The sequence below is a fragment of the Lepidothrix coronata genome, unplaced genomic scaffold, assembly GCF_001604755.1.
Source record: "Lepidothrix coronata isolate B3197 unplaced genomic scaffold, Lepidothrix_coronata-1.0 Scaffold7, whole genome shotgun sequence".
In the NCBI taxonomy this organism is placed as follows: domain Eukaryota; kingdom Metazoa; phylum Chordata; class Aves; order Passeriformes; family Pipridae; genus Lepidothrix; species Lepidothrix coronata.
In genome coordinates, this window is record NW_016690187.1 from 2,345,568 (window position 1) to 2,370,139 (window position 24,572).

General features: G+C 42.5%; 1 protein-coding gene across 9 annotated transcripts in view; it reads right to left on the reverse strand.

The window, feature by feature from the left end:
- The window catches only part of SATB2 (SATB homeobox 2), a 216,560-nt gene that overhangs the window by 31,992 nt on the left and 159,996 nt on the right, over positions 1 to 24,572 (reverse strand). For all 9 annotated transcript variants that reach the window (XM_017838453.1, XM_017838462.1, XM_017838443.1 and 6 more), the window contains 3 exons: positions 20,851 to 21,323; positions 9,464 to 9,676; positions 4,746 to 4,901 (listed from right to left, as the gene is read on the reverse strand). In XM_017838453.1, the coding sequence (XP_017693942.1) occupies positions 4,746 to 4,901; positions 9,464 to 9,676; positions 20,851 to 21,323 (842 nt within the window). The remainder of the gene's footprint in view (positions 1 to 4,745; positions 4,902 to 9,463; positions 9,677 to 20,850; positions 21,324 to 24,572) is intronic.

The window sequence follows — 24,572 nt, forward strand, 5'->3', positions numbered from 1 at the left end:
CAAGTTCAGTCAAGGAGAGAAATGTCTTTCTGTATTTCCTCAGTATGTAACAAGAACATCAAAATATCAGCACAACAGATATGCCCCAGCTGTAGAGATTCACAGCATCATAAAGGCAGTGAGATGCTACAGCAGTAAGAAGTGCCCTATACACACACACTAGGTACACTACACATCTTCATCACCAGCTGCTTTTTCTAGCTGCTATTCATCATCACTAGAAGCTAATTAGTTTAAGGGCACAGAAAATACCTATTATAACCTAGAAAAAGGAGAGAAGGCATCCCATCACATCAAATGAATACAAGGGAATCTAAGTTGGGAAGGATGAAATAGAAGTTTTCTAGAGTTAACACTTCTTCCAAGTGACGCTGCTCATTCCTCTCACAGTACCTGCACTTTCTTCTTGTAGGACTGGTGGGAGGTAAGGGCATGGGAAGATGGCTATGGTGCTGAGTCCCATCTAGCATGGGGCCCTACTGTGGGCTAACACTCTCCTGGGCCAGAGAAGTGGCTCCCAGACAATCCTGGCAATGAGGCAGGGATCTCAACATGAAAAGGCAAGGAACTGTCACAGCGGTTTCCATCCATAGGCCTAGGTTTCTCTTTACCTGAAGGGCCTCAAATGAAGGGCTTTTCTACTCCCAGCTTCCAACCCGTACTCAAGTTTATTTTGTGTTTGCCCACATTTAAACAGGGCAAAGATACAAATCAGAGACTGAGCTTTGCCAGCTTAATGTTTTTTCAAATGTTGCTCCATGGGGTCTCTCTTGCTTTACTGTGGTATAACTAGAACAAATTCCAGTCCCTTGCAAAAAATTTCAGTTTCAAGGCTACAGTTTTTGTTTCACCGGACTGGTGAAGGTTCCATTTGCCCTGCCCAGGGTAGATACCCAGCAGCATGCACCCCACTTCCCCATGCTGCCCCAGCGTGATTAAGAAGAGTCTCTTGCCATGGTAGAACTGTGGGGAGTTTGGTCTCCACGTTCATACCAGCTCTTTCCTCACTCAGACTGTCAACAAGCACTCCAGCCAGCTATGCCCACTATTTATTTTGATAGTGACTGTTTATTACGAACAGAACTACATTCCTAAACTCATTTTGCACATACTAAGAAACAAAGGTCTGCTGAGCACAACACAGCCTCTGATGTAGCCTCTCACTAGCAGAAGTCAAAGGGGTGATGCTGCTGCACAGTATTACAGAAGGGCTGGCACATGGTCATGGGGGAAATGGTTTTCCTGAGGTTGTGCTATCGAGCAGTTGCAGAGCTGAATGCAGAAGCTGTCTTTGACAACCAACAGTCCAAATGTGCAGCAATCCAAGTCTCTGACTGTCCCACTGCACAGCTCTGCAGACACACAGGCCACCCAAACCTCTCTGAAATGGCACACCAAAAACCCATCTTCTTGTGAATTAAATATAACCAGGAGAGCCCAAAGTGTAGACTGGAAACCAAATCCTGTTGTTCCGGCCACACTCAAAAACACTCCCAGTGTACTGATACAGGTTCCAGGTTTAGCCACTAAACGGATAAAGGGCACAAGCAGGCAGCAACCCCAGAGAAGCATTCTGTCCAGCGAGTACATCCTAACAGCTGGCAACTATAATAGCAGGACAGCTTTGGAGGCTGTCCTGTGGCACTGAGCTCTCAGCTCCTGCTGACTTCAAAAATAGAAAGGGACACACATCACTTCACAGACAAGGCTAAAAATGTCTATATATAAGTTGTAAGGAATAAAATGCATATTAAGGTAAATATGTGATGATAGAATAAGTCAACGTCTAAAATGAATGGCTTGAAATCTTTATGAAGGTCGATTCCCTTAAAGAATTCTCCCTATACTACCTTGGTACCTCCATGAGGCCCTGACATGTTGACTTGTGAGCTCTGTGATTTGCAACCTCAGTTTGTAGAAGCCGCCCTTCTCTTAGTTGCTAGACTGAGACTCCACCATGACTTAAGAATGAAGATAGTTGCTTGTTAAATTAGAGGTCAATTAACTCCACCAGTAGATGATGCCACTTGCAATAACTGCTCTCAGTGGGTACCACTCTTCCTGTATGGAGACAGAAGACGAAATGAGGCCTCCATTGCCTCTGGATGTTCTCTGGGGTACATGACATACAGCCCTGTATATAAAATGTCAAAACAGCCCTGCTGGAGCCTCACTGCCTGCTAAAACTGTGAAGATCTCACAGCACCGTGGATTGTTGTTGACAGAACAGCAGCGCCCAACATAACACATGCCTTGTTAGCAAACTGGAAGCCTCTCAGTAGTCTGGGGTGAGGGAATAATAGAGGAAGCCAATGCAACACAAGCCAGGCCTGTGGAGAATAGCAAGTGAACGAACCTTGGCGGAGAGTCCAAGCAAAGCCTCAGACTCGCTCTTTTTTTCCCTCTCTTTCAAACTTTCTCTTCTGCAAACATGGGCAGTTTTCAATGAGTGCTTCCCACCATGTAACTCAGCTGCTGAAATCAGCAGCATCTTCACCAGCAGTAGTCATGACTGGCACAACTGGACTGTGCAAACACTGGGAACAACCAACTGCTATTTTTCAGACGAGCTAGACCTAAGGCGACATGCTGACCATGACACCATGGCTCTGCCCTACACAAGCAGATGAGTCCTTGCTTTTGGCATTTCTGTGGGCCACAGAACACCCCATTCTGCAGCAGGGACACCAAGCCACCCAGAGAAGGCACACAGGTGGGCTTTGGGGCAGGGGGAGGCCCCACACCACTATGGTTCTTGGCTATGGCTTCCCTTCCCTGCCTTCCAGTGCCCCCATAAACCACTTTCATGCTCCAGCAGAGTGCTATGACATCTCAGCATGGCAAATGCTGGGTCATCCCAGGGAGCCAGTATTGCTTTGGCAGGGCTGTGAAACAAAAGAAACATCAGCCCCAAAAACACTTCTTTATTTGCTGCTGCTGAAGAAACAAAACCTTTATGTGCAGTAACTTTGCTTTAAACAATAACATTTGTGGATCCTGTTCTTAACCTTTTGCATCTGGTGTTCAAAATCTGCCCTGTTCTTTTTCCATGTGAAAGACTACGGATCTTATTTTTGTTTTGGCGCTGGTGTGCAATGCTGCCAGAGAAGTGCACTCAAGCTGGCACAGACCAAAGCTGGTGAGCCACCCAAATTATTGTTGGGTGGTTCAGTCCCTCTCTATTTCAAGAAGCCTCTGGGTATAATGACAGGAAGCTTGCAGGCAATTTTAAGCCAAACCTCAGAGAGGCTGGCATTCAGTCTGTGTTAAACACTCCTTATTAAAAGCTGTCCAGTCCGGATTCTGGGTGGAACTTTGATATCTGCATGGAGTAAAGAATAAGGGGCACGTTTGCAAAATCAATTGTGCAGTTTTTATATTTACTGCACGTTTACCACATATGTCATTTATTACACAGTGGAAAACCGTTAAATGCACAGTAGTTGTGCCAAGTGGCATTATGCTTTTAACAGCTTTATTCGTTTAACAGCTCCAGTTCTCATTATATTTTGCCATGTGGTACATGAGATTTTTATGCATTTAACAGTTTAAGAGGGTTCCATGGTATTTTCCTTTTATGTATTTCATACTGAGCTCAGGATTTGGTTGGGGGGTAGAGGGATTGTAACCCCTGTACCCTGACAAGAGAAAGCAAAAGGCAAAGAAAATTAATAATTAAATGAGGAAAGAAAAATTAATCAGATCTCCATGTGTCAGGGCACAAATACCTGTAACAAGGACAAAGCTCCACCACGTGCTTTGATAGCCTTTGATGCTTTGTTTATAAGCCCTTCAACCACTTATTTTATATCTACTTTAATGACTACAATGTTGTTTTCTTGCACAGAGGAAAAGAATGTATCTTTCAGAGTGCATGCACCTAGATACTTCTATCCCACTCTCTCATTGTCATATACATATTTGTGCATTTCTGTGTGCATATTGATGCCCTCTCCTCAACTGAGTAATTTCATCCAGGATCAGAAGCAGCTCTTTTCACTGAGTAAACAATTCCTTCCAACAATCTCCAATCCACTTGCTGCCCTTCAAAAAAATCTGTCTGCCCGCCTTTCCATAAAATCCGTTCTGGTGCATTATATTTTTTTAAAGAGTTGGATGAAATTTTTAAATTAATGGATTCCCTTCAAGAATTTCACCCAGACCTAGGTTTGCCCGCATGTATTTTTTACACCCAAGGTAGAAATTAATCCAGGAGAACTTACTGCAGTGTCTCCTCATGCCTTTTCGTAAAAATGATTGGATCTGATGTGAATTATTCACATGGCAATACTGTATGCAGCACATACAACATGCAAAAAAGGAAACACCTGCCTAATATGCCGTTTCCCATTGCCTTCCCTCAGTTAATAACTTGAGAAAACAATTTCATTACCCATCAAATGAGTAGGATACCAGCATTTTAAAAGTTCCTTGTCCTACTAGCAGAGGTGTAAGTTATATACCACACATGGGAAAAGACATACATGTTTGTACCAAAGGGGAGAAAAAGCTTGGTTGTGAGCTGACCCTTCCCTCAGCCTCTTTTAAAAGGGAAAAGGAAACCACTTAAGCAGGCAAAAGCCAAACACGACAGGTTCCCCAGAGATGAAGATTATTATTATTGTAGGAACAGATGTAATTTTATTGGTGGGAGGAGGAGGTGGGCCTAGTCCCAACCCCTGAGTTTGCTTTAAAAACAAAACCCCAAAAAGCCCCGCGACAATGAAATCCTCTATACTACTCACCTGACTTTTATTGGCAGCCACTTTGGCAAACAGAGCTTGAGATACCTTGGCCCTTTTCATCTCCTGTTGGATCTCGTCATAAATGGCAGCTGTGATGTTGACGTTGGCACTGTCCGCCTTAATGGGGAGGTCTGTTGTTGGTGTCGAGGTTTTGGCCTACCAAGAGACCATGAAAATAATAATTAAAAAAGTGCTGCTTTCAGCCCAGCCATCTGTGCAGAAATTATCAAAGGATTTCAGTCAGCTGATGCCAAACTGCATTAGCTACAGAGGGACACTTCCTGTCCATTATTCTAATCAGGTTAATTGTGATTGGAAATAATTGCAGTGCATTCCTATAGGAAATGCAAGGCCCTGTCAACTCACCCCCTCTCCCTCTCCCAGCGTGTTTATTGAGCAGCTCAACAACAGGATAGGTAGCCAGGGCACTCGGCTGCAGGCAGTCGCTGAAGTTGGCTTTGCCAGCGAGCTACTGCGGCCCAGCCGACAGGCTCTACCTTCTCCCCCCTCTCTAAAAGTGGCCTACACCTTGGAGGAAGAGCCAATTCTCCCAGAAAAAATGAGTAAATGGGTAGAGGTCTCTAAATAATAAATTATTACTCAATTTAATGCACTCCCTCAAGTCTCCCTCATCCTTTATTAAAACTATATGTATGTCACTTGAGTATGTATGGTTTCCCAGCCTTATCATCATTATGCTAGCCAGACAGTCACCTAATTTCACCTAGGAAATCAGTGAAAATGAAAAAAAAAATCATTTCATAAAGCTGAGCTTTGGCATGCCTTTGATGTGCTGCCCTCATTCTCCTAAACTCATATTGAGATTTTGCGTATTCCGCTGCACTCCTTTTAATTGAATGATTTCCCATCAGCTTCTGTGACAAATGAAGGACAATAACGGACACTGCCAGAACTTTCCCTGGGCTGGACTACCCCTACAAGGCTTCTATCAACACAGTTCAGCAGACTGCTACAAGACATTGATTTTAAAGCCCCTTGGCAGTGGGGGTCCCCAGAATGCACTGGCAGGTGAGGCAGTGAGGGCAGTGCGATGCTCACTGAGAGCTCCTGGCACCAGCAGCCCCACGGAGACAGATCTCATTTGCTTTCCTGAGCTCAAAGAGGAGAGATACCAGGGCTGATCATTGTACCCCTTACGCATTTTAAAGGAAACGTGATTTACTGATACAAAATCTCTGTTTTCTCCTGAGATGTAAAGGTCTTAAGAAACAACACAACCTATGTGGCAAAGCTCACACTTCCCAATAGATCCAATCCACATGTACACCCTGGTGACACTCATATTTGGGCCCATTATGAACATTTTCAGCTGGCTCCTGTTTCTGTGTCACAGTTGAAGCCTACTAGAGTACATCCAATGTTCATTTTTAACTAAGCAGACATGCCCAAATACTGGGAAGGTTAACTGGGAAAAACCAAACCTTCTGAACTTCTCTTTCTGTTTTATTGACCCTCAAATCTTCCTCTCCCTAACATCTTTTTTTACCAAAGGTCACATAAATAATAGAGCCAAAATTCAATCAAGGCAACAAGCAAGACTAATCATCCCTCCTTACTGCTTCCAGATAAAGCTTTAACGAACCTGTATCTTCTCCCTGCCCTACTCCCCAGACTCAGTAGGCACTGCTCTGGGCTTGTTCCCTGCCTGTTGTAGGCAGGACACACGTAGAAAGGGCGTAAGAACTTCCTGCCCCTGCTAAGTCCACCCCCCTGTATTCGGGCAGGGGCAGCTGGGGCAGCCCACAGCCACCGGTGCCCAGGGAGCCCAGAGCTAAACTCACTGCCATCCACAGGCCATAAGCACATGCCGGATACAGAGTGATGGATGGACTGACAGGGACACCACACTCTGAAATTCAATGTTTACAGATACATGAGAGTTAGGGCAATTGTGGGAAACATAAGAAAACAACAAAGGGATCATGGGAAGGAAGAAGACTGTCCAAGTCTGTCAGGACTCATTTAATGGAGCTTTGTCGGGTATAAAAAAACCTTCCCAGGCGCTGGAGCCTTTGGCTAGCGCAACAGCCGAGGTCACCACGGCCTCAAAGGCCATTACAGAGGTCTGAGATCCTGAGAAGAACAAAATTAGCATGTAAAAGAAAGATTTAAAATATAGTTCCATCTTGCATGGGTCTCCTAAGCTTCTAGCTCCACATCTGAAAAACACGATCTCCCTGCACACCCTGAAAGCTGCACCGTTTTTTATTTAACCGCTGAAGTAGGCAGGGCAAGTACCAAACCAAAAGTATCACAGTCACTAAAATAAAGTATTTTATGTTAGAGGTCTAGATTCAAAATTGGCCTTGATATTAAGAAGGAGTTTGTCACTATTGAAACATCTTGTTGCAAACAGTTGGGGAAAAAGAAAGAGAAGTGTTTGCAGCCACAGCACCAGAGCACCGAAATTCAGCCCTCAGTGCTGGTGTTCCACATGGACACAACAACCCCTAACAGCTTGGAGCCTCTTCCCCATGGCACTTGTACCCATTTGCTGGATCAATCTGCTGTTCTCACCTTGAGGCAGGTCCTGAGCCAGGGACATCCCATGAGGGTGGCCTGGGGCTGGCTCAGAGTCAGGGAGAGCTGAGCCCGGTTACTCTGTGTGCCCTTACACCTTCTGCATGACTTCCCCAGCACCAGCACTTCCACAGGTATCTGCCATTGCTCTCCTCCTACCCAGCACACGCAATCCCAAAAGCACTGCTGCAGGAGATCAGTATCTATGGAAACCATGTTTCCAAATGCCATTCCATCACCTTCTCCAGCTCCCTAACACAGTTCCTGAAAGGATGGTACTGCTCCAGGGTAGCTTCCTGGGGAGGTGACGCTGCCGGGAATCGCTGTGCTGCCGGCGAGGATGGCATTTGTATCACAGAACTAATACTGGGCATATGGGGAAGCACAGTAGCCGTGCTGCCTGCCCGGGATCTGGGAAGCAGCCTCATTTGCAGAGGTGTCCAAATTGTCAAAACAGCACCTGTGCTGATGGGTGCTGGCCCTCTGAGGGCTGGGGAAATGTTATCCAGCGGGCACAAGGCGATCATTGGGTACGCAAACCTTTGTGTGTTGCTTCTGCTGATTAAAAACCTCACAATATTCTGTGGGATTCTTCAAGCTGAAATAAGGCAAGGGTGGGCTGTTTTATACATCTAGAGTATGGTTTCTTGCAAAACTTAGCTCTTACAAATGCAGGCAAGATTTCCATTATTTTAAATTACATTCTAGCTGTGCCTACAGCATGGGAAAATGGCATATTTCAACACAGGGATGAGATGGGGCAACAGAACCAATTTTTTATTCTCACTGGATTGCATCTAAACGCTGAATTTTGTTTCAGTACTTGGTTCTAGTTGCAAAACCTATTGCGATAAATATAAGTAGGAGTAAGCTAATTCTTAATTGAATAAACACATGCAGAAAGTGGGTACATTATTTAAATAATAAAATAGTTCCCTGTATATTTTTATTTTCACTTAAAGATAATTAAAAAAGATAAGGAGCATGCAATGAGTTTCCCATGTAATAAAAATTCAGTGTCAAATTTGGGTTGGCAGGATACACTTGCTTTCAGTGAGAACAGTTCTTTACATCATGTACTGATGATGTACTACTGATGGTGGTGAAGTGCACCCAAATGCCTGGGTTAAAATGAACAAGTTCAACAGTTTCTACAGAATCAACACATCTTTCTTAGGGATGATCAGTTTGCATGTGAAACCTGGCTCTCTCCACATTGCTTACTTACTTCTAGCAGCTGTGGCTACAGAATTCAAGCCCTCAGTGATACTATTTATAAGGGTTATACGGGTCCATTTACTAAAGAACAGAGAAGTGCTAGAACTGACCCGTCATGTCTGCACTGTTAGAAAGTTCAAACTCAAGTTAGGCAAAATGTCATGACAGGGATTAATCATCACCCTTGTGCAACCACTCTCACTTTCGAGTATATGTCTGGGAACACAAGCAGCCTGGTACAAGGGGGGATGACTATTACAGCGTACTATGTGGATGCTCTTTCTTAGTGCAAAGGAATAACCTACCCAGGGAAGAGTGGGAGGCAACAGCACGTTAATAAACATGTGCAATGAGATGACAGCTGCTTTGGAGCTCTAAAGCATCATCTTCCTTGCCAGCACCCTGCCCATCTCCACTTTCTGTACTTCAAATAATTACTCATGAAAACCTCTAACTCAAAGACTGTGACTTCCTATGCAGAATACGGAGCACTCTGATTTCTAACAATTTCTATCTAATCCACTATCGACCTCTGTTCCCTACACAGTTTTTATTGCAACATACATGAATCCCTCCACAAGCCCAGAAATTTTCTATGTATTCTGAAAAATGTAAAAGACACGGGTAAAAAGCTACATAGACTGTTTTTCTATAATATATTCTATAATAGTCATTTAATGGACATATATCAAGAGCCTGTATGTAATGCTCATATGTACTCTTTTAGGCACTAATGTTACATACTCTTTTGCATTTATGGCATTGATTAAAGCTTGAATGATCATCACAGTCTCTTGCTGCAATCCACTAAATGTCTCTTAACAGTCACTCCAAAATCTTACAAAAATTTTCCACAACTCATCTGGGCGAGGGGAATGACAGACAGGGGAAGGGTGGAGAGAAACTCCTTCCCTGGAGTAATCCACACAACAAACAGGTAACAAGGGATTGCATCTTACCTGGGGGGTTCTGGAGGAGCTTGGGCTGCTGGCAGCTGAAGACACCATGCTCACATTTGGGTTCATACTTCTCTCTCTCTCATCCTGATAGATACGATCCCGCTCCGAGTCAGGCAAGTTGAGGAAATTCTGCATTGCCCTCAAGTTTACCAGAAGGGACTGGGAAGCTGTCCTAGGGTCTTCTTCTTTACGCAGGATCTCTGACAACAAGCCCTGTTTTAAAAAAAAAAAAAAATTAAAAAGAAAAAAAAAAAAGCCAGTCATGTGTTGGTGGGTTTCTTTGGTTTTTTTAAAATTTGTTTAGTGTAACCAGCTGGGTTGCAATACTGAGAACCTACATCAGAATCTCATGGGCTCTCCCTGAGGGGATATTTTGTAGGAAAATGTTTGTCTTCTGGGGGCTGAGGTTTATTTTGGGACTGTCCTATTCTGGCACTGTAATAAGCTTCTGAGTATGGAGATGCTGGATAAAAAGGTAGGTGCATTGGGTAGAAGAAATTGCAGTTATCACCAGGTGCTTGCTGCAAATATTTTAGGAGCTGTTAGATATCTCTCTCTCTTTTTACTTGAAGCTGGGAACACTTGGCAATCCTGTTCATCTTTGACAAATCTGCCAAGGTTGGTAAATTTAGTTTCGACATTTAAACAGTACAGGAGGTTTATAAAGAAAAATGTTCAGCTGGGTTTTGATGTTACAGTCCATTCATTTCTGTTTGGACAGTCATTTCTGAAAGGAGAAAAATGGAGCAATAATAAAACCTTAGAATCTAACTTTAGGGATTTAACCCATTCTTTCATTCTTCATTTTAAAATACCACAGGCTTCACATTGCAATCATGAATGAACATATTAATCTAGTTTTTACAAAAGCCATTACACAACATTTCCAAAAAATAAGGAGAAAAAAAAAAAGAGTTGGAGAGATGAAAATATCATTAAATGAGGCTTAAATATAATGATAGGATTAAATTTATGCATAACTGCATGCACTCAACAGTCCCACAGATTACCTAGACATTAAAGGCACAGCACACAAGTCTGAATCAGGGCCTACAGAAAGTAGGGGGGGACAGAGTGTGTGCCACCAGCTTCCCCCAGGCACCCCCTCATATCAGACACTTAAAAGGCTATTCTGTCAATATGTTTCCCTGAGCAATCCCACACCCTTCCTGCTTCCCTCCTGTCACAACCCAAAGGCTGTCTGCACCACTGCTCCCAGGAATGCCGGCCACAGAAGCCCTGTGAAATCCCAGTGAGAGCTTGGAGGGCTCACCTTGCCCTGTGCTGGGAGAGGAGCAGTGTTCAGCAGCCGTGTGCACAGGGACCCCGCAGTACCCCGGACACGACTTCGCTGTCGCTGTTGACACGAGCATTTTGCAGTTACTTTACAGCCTCAACCAAGGCAAGCTGCCTCGCAAGTAAAGTCAAGGCTTACTCCTCTCTTGTAAGAAAAATGTTACTAGAAACCAACCATGCACTCAGAGCCCTGTAACATTAGTTTATTTTCTTAGTTTATTTTCTTCCATGTCAGAGAGTCTCCTCCAAAAACCCTTATTAAAACACTTTCACTGCAGCTGGCCCGTTAAACAAATGTCAACATGTTTAGTATATATTGATCTTATTTACCAGGCTTCCTGACAAAACCATCTGACCAGCAAATGATATATCTGTATCTGCATTTATCTGTTTTCTGCTATTAAACACCTACACTGAAATACATACATGAAAGCTCTACCTCAGCAGCGTTTACACCAGCAGTGCTCAAAACAAGCTCCATAAACAACTTGAAGATAGGCTGCACACAGCTCCATCTTTTCAGCTCCTCATCTACATAATCAAGCTAAGACACTCCCAATTACATTCTTCTGCAATTATCAGAGTGGGCACCAGAAGGACTGGAGCTGGGAGTAGAACCATGGTGAGCTCCACTCAGAAATGGGATGGGAGAGAGAAGCTGGCTGTTGAAAAAGGTCTGCACTGGGAAAAAGTCTGAAGAAATTGCAGTGCTGGGCTGCTCTCTGGTATTCTGTGTGACCTCAACACAACTGCATGTTCATACTTGGCTTCTTCCTCAGGGTTTACCAGCCCTCAGAAAAGCTAAGGACATTTTGAAAACCTTTCTAGCATTTGACAGGCTTACAGGCTGGGGGAGATTAAGCAAAATAAGGACATACAGGAGATTGAAGCCACGACCTGCATGATTCCAAGATCGATACAGCAAGTCCCTATTAAAATTTTCCCTTAAAGGCATTAAAAAGTTCTCCAAATGGAGTAAATAAATGAAACATCGGTCCAACCAATTCTCTAAATTCCTAATTCCCTGTGTCTTTTAAAGGATAGATATCTTTTTTTTTTTAAGATAATATCAATTTCAAAAAATCATGAGTTTAGGTTGAAAGAAAGGGTCCTGAAAGTTACTGGAGCTGACTCTAAGACAGCTTTTTCTCCCTCCCGTCTTAGCCTGGCTAAATTTATGGTCCAATTTCAAAAATGGAGAGCAGAAACATATGTGAAAGCATGCCAGCAATTACTTTTCTGTGCAGTCATTGACTCTGTATGTAAATCAGAGGCTCACAGGTACAAGAGGCTTGGTCATGGCACTAAGAGGTATCTCACTGCCTGAGATACCAACTCTTATGCTTGAAGGCTCTGATTCATCACCAGAAACATCTTATCATGGGGTTCACTCGGTGCCTGTGCCTCTTGCTTCTATAAGGGTCTCATCTTGACCTGCTACAAGGATGTAGCAACATTTTGCAGTGCTGCTGTTCAACCAGCAGGCTGAGGGAGCCTCATGTCCTAATGCAGGCACCTGCTCCAGGGACAGGGACTCGCTGCTCGCTCCAGTTCCCCATGCCCTGCTCGCTATGCCCTGCTCCAGGTAGGAAAACCTGCTTGCAAAGAGGGTTTTTCTGCAGCTCCTCTAAGTGCTTTGGCAGCTTAGGAACCATGTAAACAGCAGGAGAGCTAATAAGAAAACTGATTCACAGGGGAAAAATCTCATGTCCTCCTGCAACTGGAGAAAAACAACGCCAGTAAACAGAAGCAGCTAGATAGCTAAGTGATAGGGTAGGACGATAAAATAAAGTATCTTGAGAGCCATAACGTTTACAATAATATAATTCTGAGCTACTGAAGTATATGCAAACTAACCAGTGAGCAACATTATAAAAAATAAAGTGATATTAAATAATCTGTTCAGCCTTTTTGTCACCTGCAACAAATTAGGCTTTCAATATGCAAAACATCTTCCTTCCAGAAAAACAAATGATCATGATTTCATTTAATTGTAATTTAATGAGGCATAATGTATTTTTTAAAGTGATATACTCCAGGTGTGTGGTGAGGAAACTGGCCCAGCCAGACAAACTCTACTGTTTCTATTTTTGAGAAAACCCTAAAGCCAGCCAGAGACTGTTTTCATTTCTGCAAATTATGTTTCTGCTGGAGGGGGTGAGGGAGGGAAACCCGCAGCATTCATACATTTGTTATAAAATTCCATTGGCTAAATTAGCTCATTCTGACTTACTTACATCTTGCATATTAAAAAATAAAAATAAAAAATTGGCAGTTTGCAGCATAACCAACTCTGCAAACCTAAAAGAAGATCTTCAGGGACTAGAAAGTCTCAATATGATTTTAAATAGCCAAACAGATCTTCTACACCGAACACAGCTCCCAGGATACATTTTAGGACATGTAGCTTGATAATATCTTTGCTTTTCTTCTCCTCTGAATCATTTTTAAACAGGCTGCTGAAGAGGCAACTGATGAAGCTTAATGTTCACGCAGGCTGTGCTTGCAAACGAGGTGTGTGCTCACCCCGAGACAAGGACTCTGCACAGTCTGGTTTACCCTTGGAACTTGCACAATTTTTAAAATTACACACTGGATCCATAATTGACTTTAAGAAAATAATACCTGTGGTGGAGAAAGAAGCCCATGTCCAATCAAAATAAAAAAGTTACTGAATCTATTTAAGGTAGGAGTAATTTTGACAGTGTTTTTTCAAACTAGCTGAAATGTAGTCCCTTCGAGACAGCAAAGTCACAGTCATGGGGGTTTGCTTTGCATTAATTCTATGAAACCCCATTTGTGAACTTCTTTTATTTTTATTAACTATGGGATTTCCAGGACAAACAACCCACACCTCATTAGTAAAAAAAAAAAAAATTTAAGCAAATTCTGAAAGATGATGCAATACAACATAGAGAGAATGTTATTCAAACTAACTCCGACATCCAGTGGACCAACTGACCAGCCCTTGAGGTAAACAAAGGTTTGACCAAAGCCCACAGAAGGTTAGTGAAGCCTTTCTGCCCTTCTCCCAAAGCGCTCCTGCTCAGGCCTGGAAAGGGTGTAAACGAGATCTCAGTGGGGCAGCAGACTGCACTACCAGAGACTGAACACAGGACAATTTTGCAACCAGAACTTTTGAAAAGCAATCTGGATGGAGGCGAGGCAGTGATGCTGGAGTGCAGCCCAGACACCAGTGTCATGGGGACAGAGGAGGATGAGGGCCATCAGGCAGCAGGAGACTCCCAAGCACTGGCCAAGACCTCACACACATCAGGTCCGACGACTTGGATAGGAGCTGTGCTCCCTCTTGAACAGACCTAAGCCATTCGACTACAAAAGCAGGCACTGGGGTTAAAGAGGTTCAGAACAGACTATGGACAACCAAAACACTGGCCAAAACAAAAACTTAAATAAACCCAACTAATGCGCTAAACCTCAGTTTTTATGTTCTGTATAAGGAGATTATATATATGAAGGACTAAAAAAGCATAAACACTTTTTTCAGACTTTTGGTTTGTTTGTGCCTCTCCATACTTCAGCTATGGCCAAAAGCAACAGAGAAAATGCTGAAATACTAGAAAAATGTTGTTTCTGTAGTACTTAAAGTTCCAAGTATTTCCAAGTACTGTACTTGTAACTGACAGTCTCAATAGAAAAGCTATTCTGCTTTCTATCCGGGGTAGATGCTACTCTGAGCAGGATCAGAAAATGTAGGGATTTATTCAAATTCAACATCTGAATCTTAAAGGTCAGTAATGTCAAACTGTCCCCCCTCAGCACACAAGGCCTATTTCCAGCATGGAAGGCAGCACTCAGGGAATCCTTTGGTGGCTACTCATTGCTACTGAACTACACTGTACCTTCAGCATACAACAACAAACTTGATTTTGCCCAGCTAAAACGACCACTTATATTTACAGTTGTCTGCTACTTGCAACTGAAAGCTGGAGGCAGCAGGTCAGCCCAGGAAGCTCTGCAGCAGAAACACCAACTTCTCATAACCCTTCAAGGAATAAAGCACCTGCCGTGTTTCTCTCACATCAAGACAGGCTTTTACCATGATATCTCTTTGACTCTCTGCATTTACTCCAGGTCCCACCTTCAATATTGTCTTCTGGGCTGAACAAGATACATTTAACAACCCTGAAAATACTTCTCTTTGCCTTTAAGTATACAGCATTCAACAAGAAGCTCTATATGAAGTACTTCAGTAGGCTTTTTAGGACTCAAGCTCATTTTCAAATGCTCACTGCTTTGTTTCCATTCCCTTGCATCTCTTTCTAATTCCAACTAGGATATGAAGCAGAAGTGCTGGAAGTCTCTCAGAAATGCTTATCCTGGCAATGTGTCCAGTCCAATTTTGCTGAGCAAAATTGCTTTAGATAATCAGTGGAAATTTTCAAGTGGTTAGCCAAACCAAGCACCTTCATATCCATTCTGTCACAGTTTCCATCAGGCAAAACTGTGTTTATACCCTGTTCTCTGACCAACTCTTCTGTCTCAATGGGCGAAATGTGTGGTGCCACATTTGTGTCAGTTCATATGAACTTCAGAACTTAAAGGACTCTGACTGACTCCACAAATGGGAGACCAGCAGTCTCCCAGTACCCTTCAGTGTAGCTGAACACATCATATCAGTCCTTCATTTAGAAGAAATCTCCTGATCTCTAGATTCACTGCCTACAGCCTATGAGCCTTGTTCTTAAACTCATTTAACTAATGCTAAAATACATACATCTCAGGAGAGAGCTGCTTAGGCACAAAGCATTTAGAGCCTGATTTGAATAAAACTTATACAGGGTGCAACAATGACAATTTGATTTTTATTATTAAAAATGAAGTGTTTAAATCCTCAAAGAAAACGCCTTTATTGCATTAGTTTAATAAAGCCTCTTTTTTATTATGGTACCTCTTTTTATGAGGGAAGACAGGATGTGCATGTGGAGCTGAATAGGGATGCATGGGGAAAAGGAGGCAGAGAAAGACCGACCAACTGCAGCCACAAAGTGCCACCATTTATATGACACACATGTCAGACCTTTATACTGAAATATGCTGGAAAATGAGCAAAGACACACAGCTCGTGCACACTCTGAATATCCGTGCCTTTGCTTCCAAGGCTCAGGACTCCTGTGCATCAGCTGAGCAGGCAGCAGCCGTCTCCTACAAGCACACATTCTGAAAGCCTGACTCACATGCTACTTAAGATTTTTCATTCAGCCTATTGAATACAATTAAGTTAATTGAAACTGAAATTTTGGGCAGTGCAAAACCCACTGTTGGAACAAATATCCCATGTACCAAAAATCTGCAATTTATTAAATTAAGCACTTCCCTTAGAGACTGCCTTCTTTCCTGTGAGTACAACAGAACGCTGCTTGTGCCACATTACACCCAAGAATAAAACAAGCAGGAAGCATGAAAGGGTTTCATGCAGTAAGAGAGAGTTCTCTACGAGGGTAAAAACCAACAAAAAATTCCCCCCCAAAACCAAACCAGAAGCCTTGCTAATTGAAAATCTGTGCACAATGGGGCAGACACCATAGCGATGAATGCAGCATGACTGTCTCACTAGATACCAGGCAGAGAATTAAAGCTGCTTGTGTTCCTCTCGTGTGAGTTAAAGAGAAAATTATTTGCAAAAGGAATTCTGTCCAGGATTTGGCTCACAAGCAAATAGAAGTGGAAGAGTTAACTATTTCAACAAACCATATTTCTGATCTTAATGCCTCTTAGAGAACTCTTTTCTGAACCCGCTTCAGTTTGGGGAATTTTGCCAAAGAAAGCAGAATTAGACATAAATGAGGAGTCACCGCCCACCTCCCTCCTTGCCTGCCTCCATAGCCTTTATTTGGAGCTTCCTTACTAGCCACATTCCTGCTCTGAGAGTCCTCAACCCTTCTTTAGGTGACTGGTGACACCTTTGCATGCCACAGAAGTGTTATTTCCCTCTTTCTTATTGCAAAATCCTGGTCTTGCTTCCAGTTGCACCAGAAGTTGGGGCCTCATCCAACATCAATCCTATGGTTCCCTATGCTTCAACTCGCTTCTGCAGCCAAGGGGCAACCAAATCCCTTGAAAAAGAAGGATCAGTTTTGTTCATTTCTTCATAAATTTCACTACTTCTGAGGCTGGTGGAGTTTTCTCCTCCTTGGGCTGTTACTTCCTTTAATCCAAAAAGACGCGGTTGGCACCAGCCGAGCTGGGTAAGCACTGCTTTCCCATCTGTGGGTTGGGAAGCCAATGCTCTCACACAGAGCTACTCAGGGCAGCAGGAAGGGAGCAGTGCTCTTTGGGAAGAAAGTTACAAGCAGCCTGAACATGCTGGGTGTTTTTACCCAGCTCTCTTTGTATCTGGCACCAACCACAATGGTTTCATTTGCAACGCCTCAGGTTCAGGGATATTTCCAGTTTTGGAGGCTGTTCAGGGAAACAAGCACTGGCCACTCGCCCAAACATTTTACTAGTTTTGGCTATTATGTCAAAACATTGGCAAAAAAGGATACTCAAAAAAAAGAGGAAGATATAAACAGAAATACTCCTTCAGTCTATAGGGCTTGCAGTCCACTGGGCACTCCCAAGGAGGGAAGTGCCCATTGATCCAGTGATTGAGACTGTCTGGACTCTTACAAAGAGCCTCATAAACTGTCCTGACTGCAACTCCATGAGCCTGCAGCAAAGAGGGATGCTGAACAAGTGGGGAGAGGAGGAAGAGTATGTTAATTTTCCTTATGCAGAACAGGATTCAAATAACCTATTTTTCAGCTTGGATTTTTGAAAAGCACAGATCACTTCAGCAACTCCATATTTGCTAAAAAAACTTTTCAGAGGAGTACAAGGTAAATCCAAGAGAGCATTTTCATGCATTTCCTTTAAAATACTTTTCTTAGTCCTATTTTTTCTGTAACCACCCCTACCTAACCATTTATCAAAACACTACAACCTGTAATAAGTAAACCCTGGTTCTTACAATTTTTGGTTGCAATCTGAATGCTGTATTAGTAGACAATATACTGCAAGAGGGATATAGTACAAGGACACTGCCCTGCAGAGAGCCTAAGAGGGTGTTATTCCAACAGACACCATTCTTATCATCGCTGAGCAGGTTGTAGGCAACACCATCTCAGACAAACATGGTAGTGTGCACCACCATTTCAAATATTTTGAAGGTTGTGCAGGAATTTCTTACTCATTGGAAAGTGTCATTAAAACCACCTTCAATAACTATATTGTCTCTGTGGGTATGCTTCTACCTGTCCCCTATGCTGAATAAATAGGCATCTAGATTCCACAGTTGCATGAGTCAAAATTATGACACTGAATCTCTAAAGATAAAATAAGAAGAGGCAGAGATTAGCCCTGGGCACTTACTAAAAATCAGGTGTATACACTTTGAGGGTCCTTCACACCCAGTTTCAAATAAATAGGAAAATGTTCACTTTGGAACTTTCTGTTTGAAAGAAACCCTCTTCATGGCTAACATGGCCTGGGCCAGCTCCTAGCCAAGCACCCCATGCAGCTCTCCTGTGCACACAGCAGGTACTAAACTGCCTGATGTTCAGTCCCCATCTCAGAGTGGGACCTCAGTGGGAGCACTGTGCCCCAGGAAATGCACAGAACTTGTCACAGAGCCTGAAGTGCTTTGTTTCCTTGTGTGCAGAGCACCTGGCCACAGATATGCGGTGTAGTCTTCAGTTATATATTTCCATCTTGAAGAGAAAGATTCGGATGTTTCACGAACCATACAATTGGCTCTCTCTTTCTTCTGATCCTCCTCACATTCTCCTTCCCACACACACGTGCATACATACAAGTGTCAGCCATTTGTTCCGATGGATTTAGCCTAGTTTGGATCAAAGCGTCCTCTACTTCATTTAACAGATTTGCTCAGATGGAAGGTCTCAGGGGAGAAATAATGTTAGTAAGAGGGGGCTTTTCAGCATTGAGTATGTAGGTCATTGGACTTTAAAATAAATTAGAGAATAGTTTATCTATTAAACAAGCCTCACAGTACATATTTCATGAAGCTATACTTAATTATAGGCTAATGTGTACCACAGAGCTACCACGAAGAGAGATTAAGCAGTGGCCCATAATGTGGTGATTAATACAATTATTAGCTGGCTGGCATACAGCATCTATTATTTGGTACCATCACGAGAAACAACAGACCTCCAGTTCCTAATGCTGGCACTTCTGTGAAATGCAACAAACCCAAACATTTCCAGGGAGAAACACACACCTCCCTGTACCTCGCAGGCAGCAGGAGGGATGCAGGAAGGTGAGAGCAGACTTGAACTTCCACTTCAAGTGCATTTTACAGAGTTTGCTTCTCCACCATGGATGCGTGGGAATATCCCACACCTTCTATGCTGCAGTGCAACACTGATTGTCTGAGCACCTCTTCTTAATACCCTGAACAGCCCCTGATGTGAGGGGAGCTTGTTCTGAGTTGGAATTAAAAGCTGTGGACAAGGAAACATAAGCTAGTATCTATACTCTCTTGCTACAGTGGTGGCTGCTAAGGACATGATGAACTCACTGTATGTAAGATCACTGGTCTTCTATATTAAAGCCCTGTAGACTAACGAAACACAGTTGTGAGATGAGCAAATCTTTTATGATGCTGTAAGACTTGCCTGCTCTGGAATCAGTGTCGTGAACCGTTCAGTACATCATATTACTTACGACTGAGGGCTAAGAAGCAGGTAATTTCTGTCTTGTTGGGGAACGAGCTTTTGGTTTAATAGCAGACTTGGGCATTACCAACCTGGCTCTCCCAGTCTGAGTGAAGGAGAGCTTCATGTTCAGTGACAGTGGCAAAACCCTCAACAGCAATGTTACTGTTGACCTCTCACTCAAGTTCAGAATATGTCATTCTGTCAATACCATCTACCTTGATTATACCAGGCTTTATATACAATGGGTTATGATCCCAGAGGGATGAAAAGCTTTTCCAAATTAAAAGCAGCATTTTAAAGAGGAAATACTCATACATTCCTATGTAGTTTTCATTTGATATCCTCAAGGCTAACCCCAGAACTCAAAGTCACGTTGATTGGAAGTGAATGTTTTTTCTGACTGTAGCCATCTTATGAATTTAATGGAAGAAGGGAAGTCATAAAATGTGCTCCATACTTTAATTAGTTCCCTCATAACATGGCATTTCCAAAATGGCAGTGCCAAAGAAAATCATTAATCTAGCAGAACAGACAAAGGCACTGTATGGGGCAAGGGACAGACCTCCAAGAGACACACACACACACACTTTTTTTTTCTTGTTGGTAATTCTTACCTCAAAGAACAACTTCAACTAAACAAAAGGAATTTGTACCAACATTAAATATTAAGCCACTTTCCATTTCTTAAGCCTTGCTACAGAGTATCACAACTACTGAGAGATCATGTGTTGTATGCCTTGAACAGCAGCAGGATAAATGTAAATGACCTGTCTTTCTGAACACACACCCTGGGTACTCCAGATGCCAGGCTTAAGCTCATGTTATCATGCAATCACTTCAACATCTGCATTTCACTAGGCAAGTGAGAAAACCCGTGTCAGATGCATGGAAGCAAACACAATCTGCTACAAATGGCAGATACCTTTCCCAGCAGTCAGTCTTTAGGCCTATGCACACTTGCCTTACACGCTTCTTATGGGAGCAGCCTCTGGCACTAGTTGTGGCACCAGTTGTACCACAGGAAGGAACTGAGGAAGTGACAGAAGCCCAAAGACACCTCTGACTCTCAGAGTCTCTTGTTACCTCTTCCTGACCATCAGGCAGGGGCAGATGTGGAAGTTTATAACCGCAGAGAGGAACTCGGGGAAGAACTCACATGAGCGGAATGACTGCTAGAGAACAAAGCTCAGGTAACAGCACAGGAGTGGCCAAACGCAAACAAACAGCTGTTCCAGGAAGAAACAGCCTTGTTCAATACCGACAAAGAGACTGGGGGAAAAAAAGGAGAGTGGTTTGACCTGTTTCTATGGCACAACCCCTGCCTTGATCTGCAACAACCATACAGCCCCACAAGAGCCACAATTTTGCCCCTTCAGCACTTCTTGGTTATAGAATAGAAATTGATACCTGTGTGCGGTTGAATGCTACTCTTGCAAAGACAGCTTGAGACACACTGGCTCTCTTCAGCTCATCTCTGACTTGCTGGTAAATATCTGGAGAGACTTCCACCGATGAATTTGATGGCTCTGGTTTGACAGCTCTAGGGATGGGCGGATGATTCAAGAACTGCTGGTTGATAGCCTGTGGGTGCTGGTGAGCCAACAGCCGGCTGACAGCAATCTGTTGGTTTATCAGATGGGCCATTGCTATCTGCTGCCTCACCAGTTGTGGACTGAGCTGAGGAGACAGGAGCCCAGGATTTATCATTGTTTGCATCGTTGGCACTTGGTTTCGTATTGGAGTACTGTGGTGAATTTGGCCATGAGGAGACTGTTCGTTAGTTTTTCCCAAAGTTGCCAGCTGGTTGATATTTGGTAAGTGCATGGGACGTTGACCAAGAACACAATAGTCTGAAAGGTTTTCTCTTTCCACTCTTTCCACTGTTAAAAGAGAAAAATTTGCTTGCTGTCATTTCAGTTTGCACTTAGGGCAAGGATTATTGCAGGTGACTACACAACAGCACCTGCTTTACTTTGTAAGTCTACACTTGCATAGAAGTTTCACAGAAACATAAGCAAAAGCAACACAAAGTAAAAGTCACAACATTAATTAACATTCTTTTGGACTTCTCAGGCTTCATCCACTACTCAGGAAGCCTCCTTATAAATCAGTAGCAGGTATCCTCTCCAGCCTCATTTCCTAAAGAAGCAAGCTTGGACGCTTCCACTGGTACTGTCACTAACATTTGAATCTGTCACAGAAAATTGAGTAACTTTTAAAAGTGATCAATGTTTCAGAATCACTGGCATCTAGGTAAAGGAAAGAAACTCAAATTAGCATCCACTCACACAAACCCCATGGAAACTGGACCATTCCCTGAGCAGATCATGGAACAGCTTCTCATTATAAACTCTGCAACTATTATCTTTTCCAACAAAAACTCGGCGTTGCACTGTGTGTGGATAAAGCTATCTGGTAGCCTCAGTTCACCCAGGTGCACTACATCAGACTCATGTTGGTTAGGTGAAAGCATATTACAAAACCGTGCAATTCACACATAAGAAATATCTAAAGCAATGGTTCCTAGAGCCAAAGCTTCATCACTGTGAGTCTGTCCAGAAACCTTAAAGCACCTTTGCATGAATGCCCACTTAAGAGGAAGTGGCTTCACTCGCTTCAAAAAAACTTCGTTTAGCACAATAGAGACCTGCAATCCCTAAGTGGCACTATGATAAAAAAAATGAAACAGTACACACAAAATGCATATACTGTAATTTTATATACTGATATGTATTGTCTCTGTTAAATGTGTTATGTCCACACTATCACAGTATCTTTTCATGTTACTGCAAAACTAAATGCACATATTACAAACACAAATTTCCTCTAGAAGTACTATTTAAAATAGGAAACAAAGATTATAAAGTACATAACTCCTACTTAGATAATTTTAAGTAATCAGAAGTCATTTTACAGTTGGTTGCAGATTCCATGAGCCTCACTACATGCAATTGGATAGGCACTTACATATTGATGTGATATAAAAGTGTTCAGGGATGTATATCATACAACTAGAAAATGCTACCTCATCTCTGTATTGCTCTCAGCAAATAATAAGATAGGATTTTCTTCCATAAATGCCATAATACTATTATGACTTGTGTAATTATTAACAACTGTACCAAGCTTTGAACCCTTTTAAAAAACTTAATCTGTATAAAGCTTTGAAGCTTTACACAGTTAATACTGAGAACAACAGTTTACTGATGACTTGCTCTGTTTCCTCCTAAATAGAAAGACAGCTCTTTTCACGATCCAGAGTTAATCTGAGACAGAGAGGGAGTAATGCCTTGAACACACACAAACACACAGTTACTATCTTTAGAACTGTCACTCCAGAACATCACAAGTACTGAATTTTACAACTAGGTGAATTATGCCCAGGATTTCCTTGTAAGAAATTTTAGCTCACTCGTCTCATTCTGTTAAAGGAAAACCCCGTAACATCTTTAATATTCTATAAAATAATTGCTTTTAAAAAACTTCTAAAATAAAAATTAATTTGTAAGAAAACTATTAATTCAATTTTTTCACAAAAGCCAATGCTTCAAGCTGACTAAATTTCTAAGTAAGTGCTTACTTATGCAGTGTATTTCAACTATGAAATGCAATGCAATACATGTGATACACAAACACTATAGTCAGCAAATGACTATTTTGCTGTGTTACTCACAGGCTGTCAGGTACATAATGCAGTATTTCGGTTTGCTGAAAATACTGAAAATCCCTATTCAGAAGCTGCTCCTCTTCTGTAGGCATCCCTGCAATCAGGTACAGAAAGCTCTATACCTCTAGTCTCTGGCATCAGGAACAGACGTGAACTCAATGTCAAGTATGAAATACAAGCAGTGCTAATTCCAGGGATCGTCATTGACCCGGCGTCGATACAGAGATGTCACATGTGGGCAGGGGAGTGGGGAAGAGGGCTGCTTTTTCTCAGCCCCAGACCACGTTCTGTGACAATGACAACTCAGAACCCACATGGCCATACTATTTTCTCCTCAGCCTCTCTGTAGTAAGCCTGCACCTGAGTAATTACATACATTACATACACACAGTTGCCAGCAAAACCAAATGTAACTATTCCAAAGGTGTACTTGGCAGGTGTAAGTACAATAAAGATGTTGCTCAGTGTACATGAAATAGTTGGAGCATCATGCTATATCACTTACACCTCTAGAAATCTAGAGTCCTTCTGCTAGGAGTTTTAGAAGAGCTGAAATAAATTCTGAACTATTTGTAGTTTAAGAAGCACACAGAGGACAAGTTACAGAAACCAACAAATTACTACTTGTTAGAACACAAAAACAGTAACCAAGTGTTTTTGAAAACTTGGTGAGAAATAAATATAAATAACATTCACTTTCTGGGCTGAACCATATTTGCCAAGTTTCCACCCACTCCTGACTTCAGTGCCAAGTTATAAACCCCTAAAAACTAAAGTTTAAGATGAAAAGGCTGCCAGGCTGTTAATCTCTGAAGTGCTACTTGGAATTACACAGAGACATCACCTGACTTGCTTCCATTTTCCCCTTATTATCAGTTTCCTTTTTCGATCACATTAGACTTTGCAGCCATGCATGTACTCCCTATAAACAAACCAGATTCTAGTCACTCCAACCACTTCAATAATAAAAGGTTACCATTAGCAGTTACACTGGACGGAAAAAATGTGCATTACTCAACTCCTCAAGACTCCTTCCTTCTCTAACGCATTGCCCATATCTGATTCCCTGTTGTTCTTTGGTAACTACGGATTGGTAGGGTTCTACAGAGCTGAACAGGAGCAAGACTGAGACAACCTCAAGATGGAGACTGGTACTGTCCTGTGAGACAGGCCAGCTTGACAGCAATGCTCTAAGAAAAAAGAGATGTAGGGGCCACAAAGCTGCTGTGACATCAACATTCTGCCTCAGATCTTCCTGAGACAGGACTTTTCCATTTGCATCCTCCATTTTTCAATTCATACCTGATTAAAGCCTTTCCCTTTTCCTTCCCTTGTTTACTATTGTTCCACTCAAACTAGGGATACATTTATAGCTCTTGTAGTCCTGCATGAACTGGCTGGTACTTGAATATATTGATTGGAATATAAAGCAGTGAGAGCAGACCAGAAGGACCTTAAACTG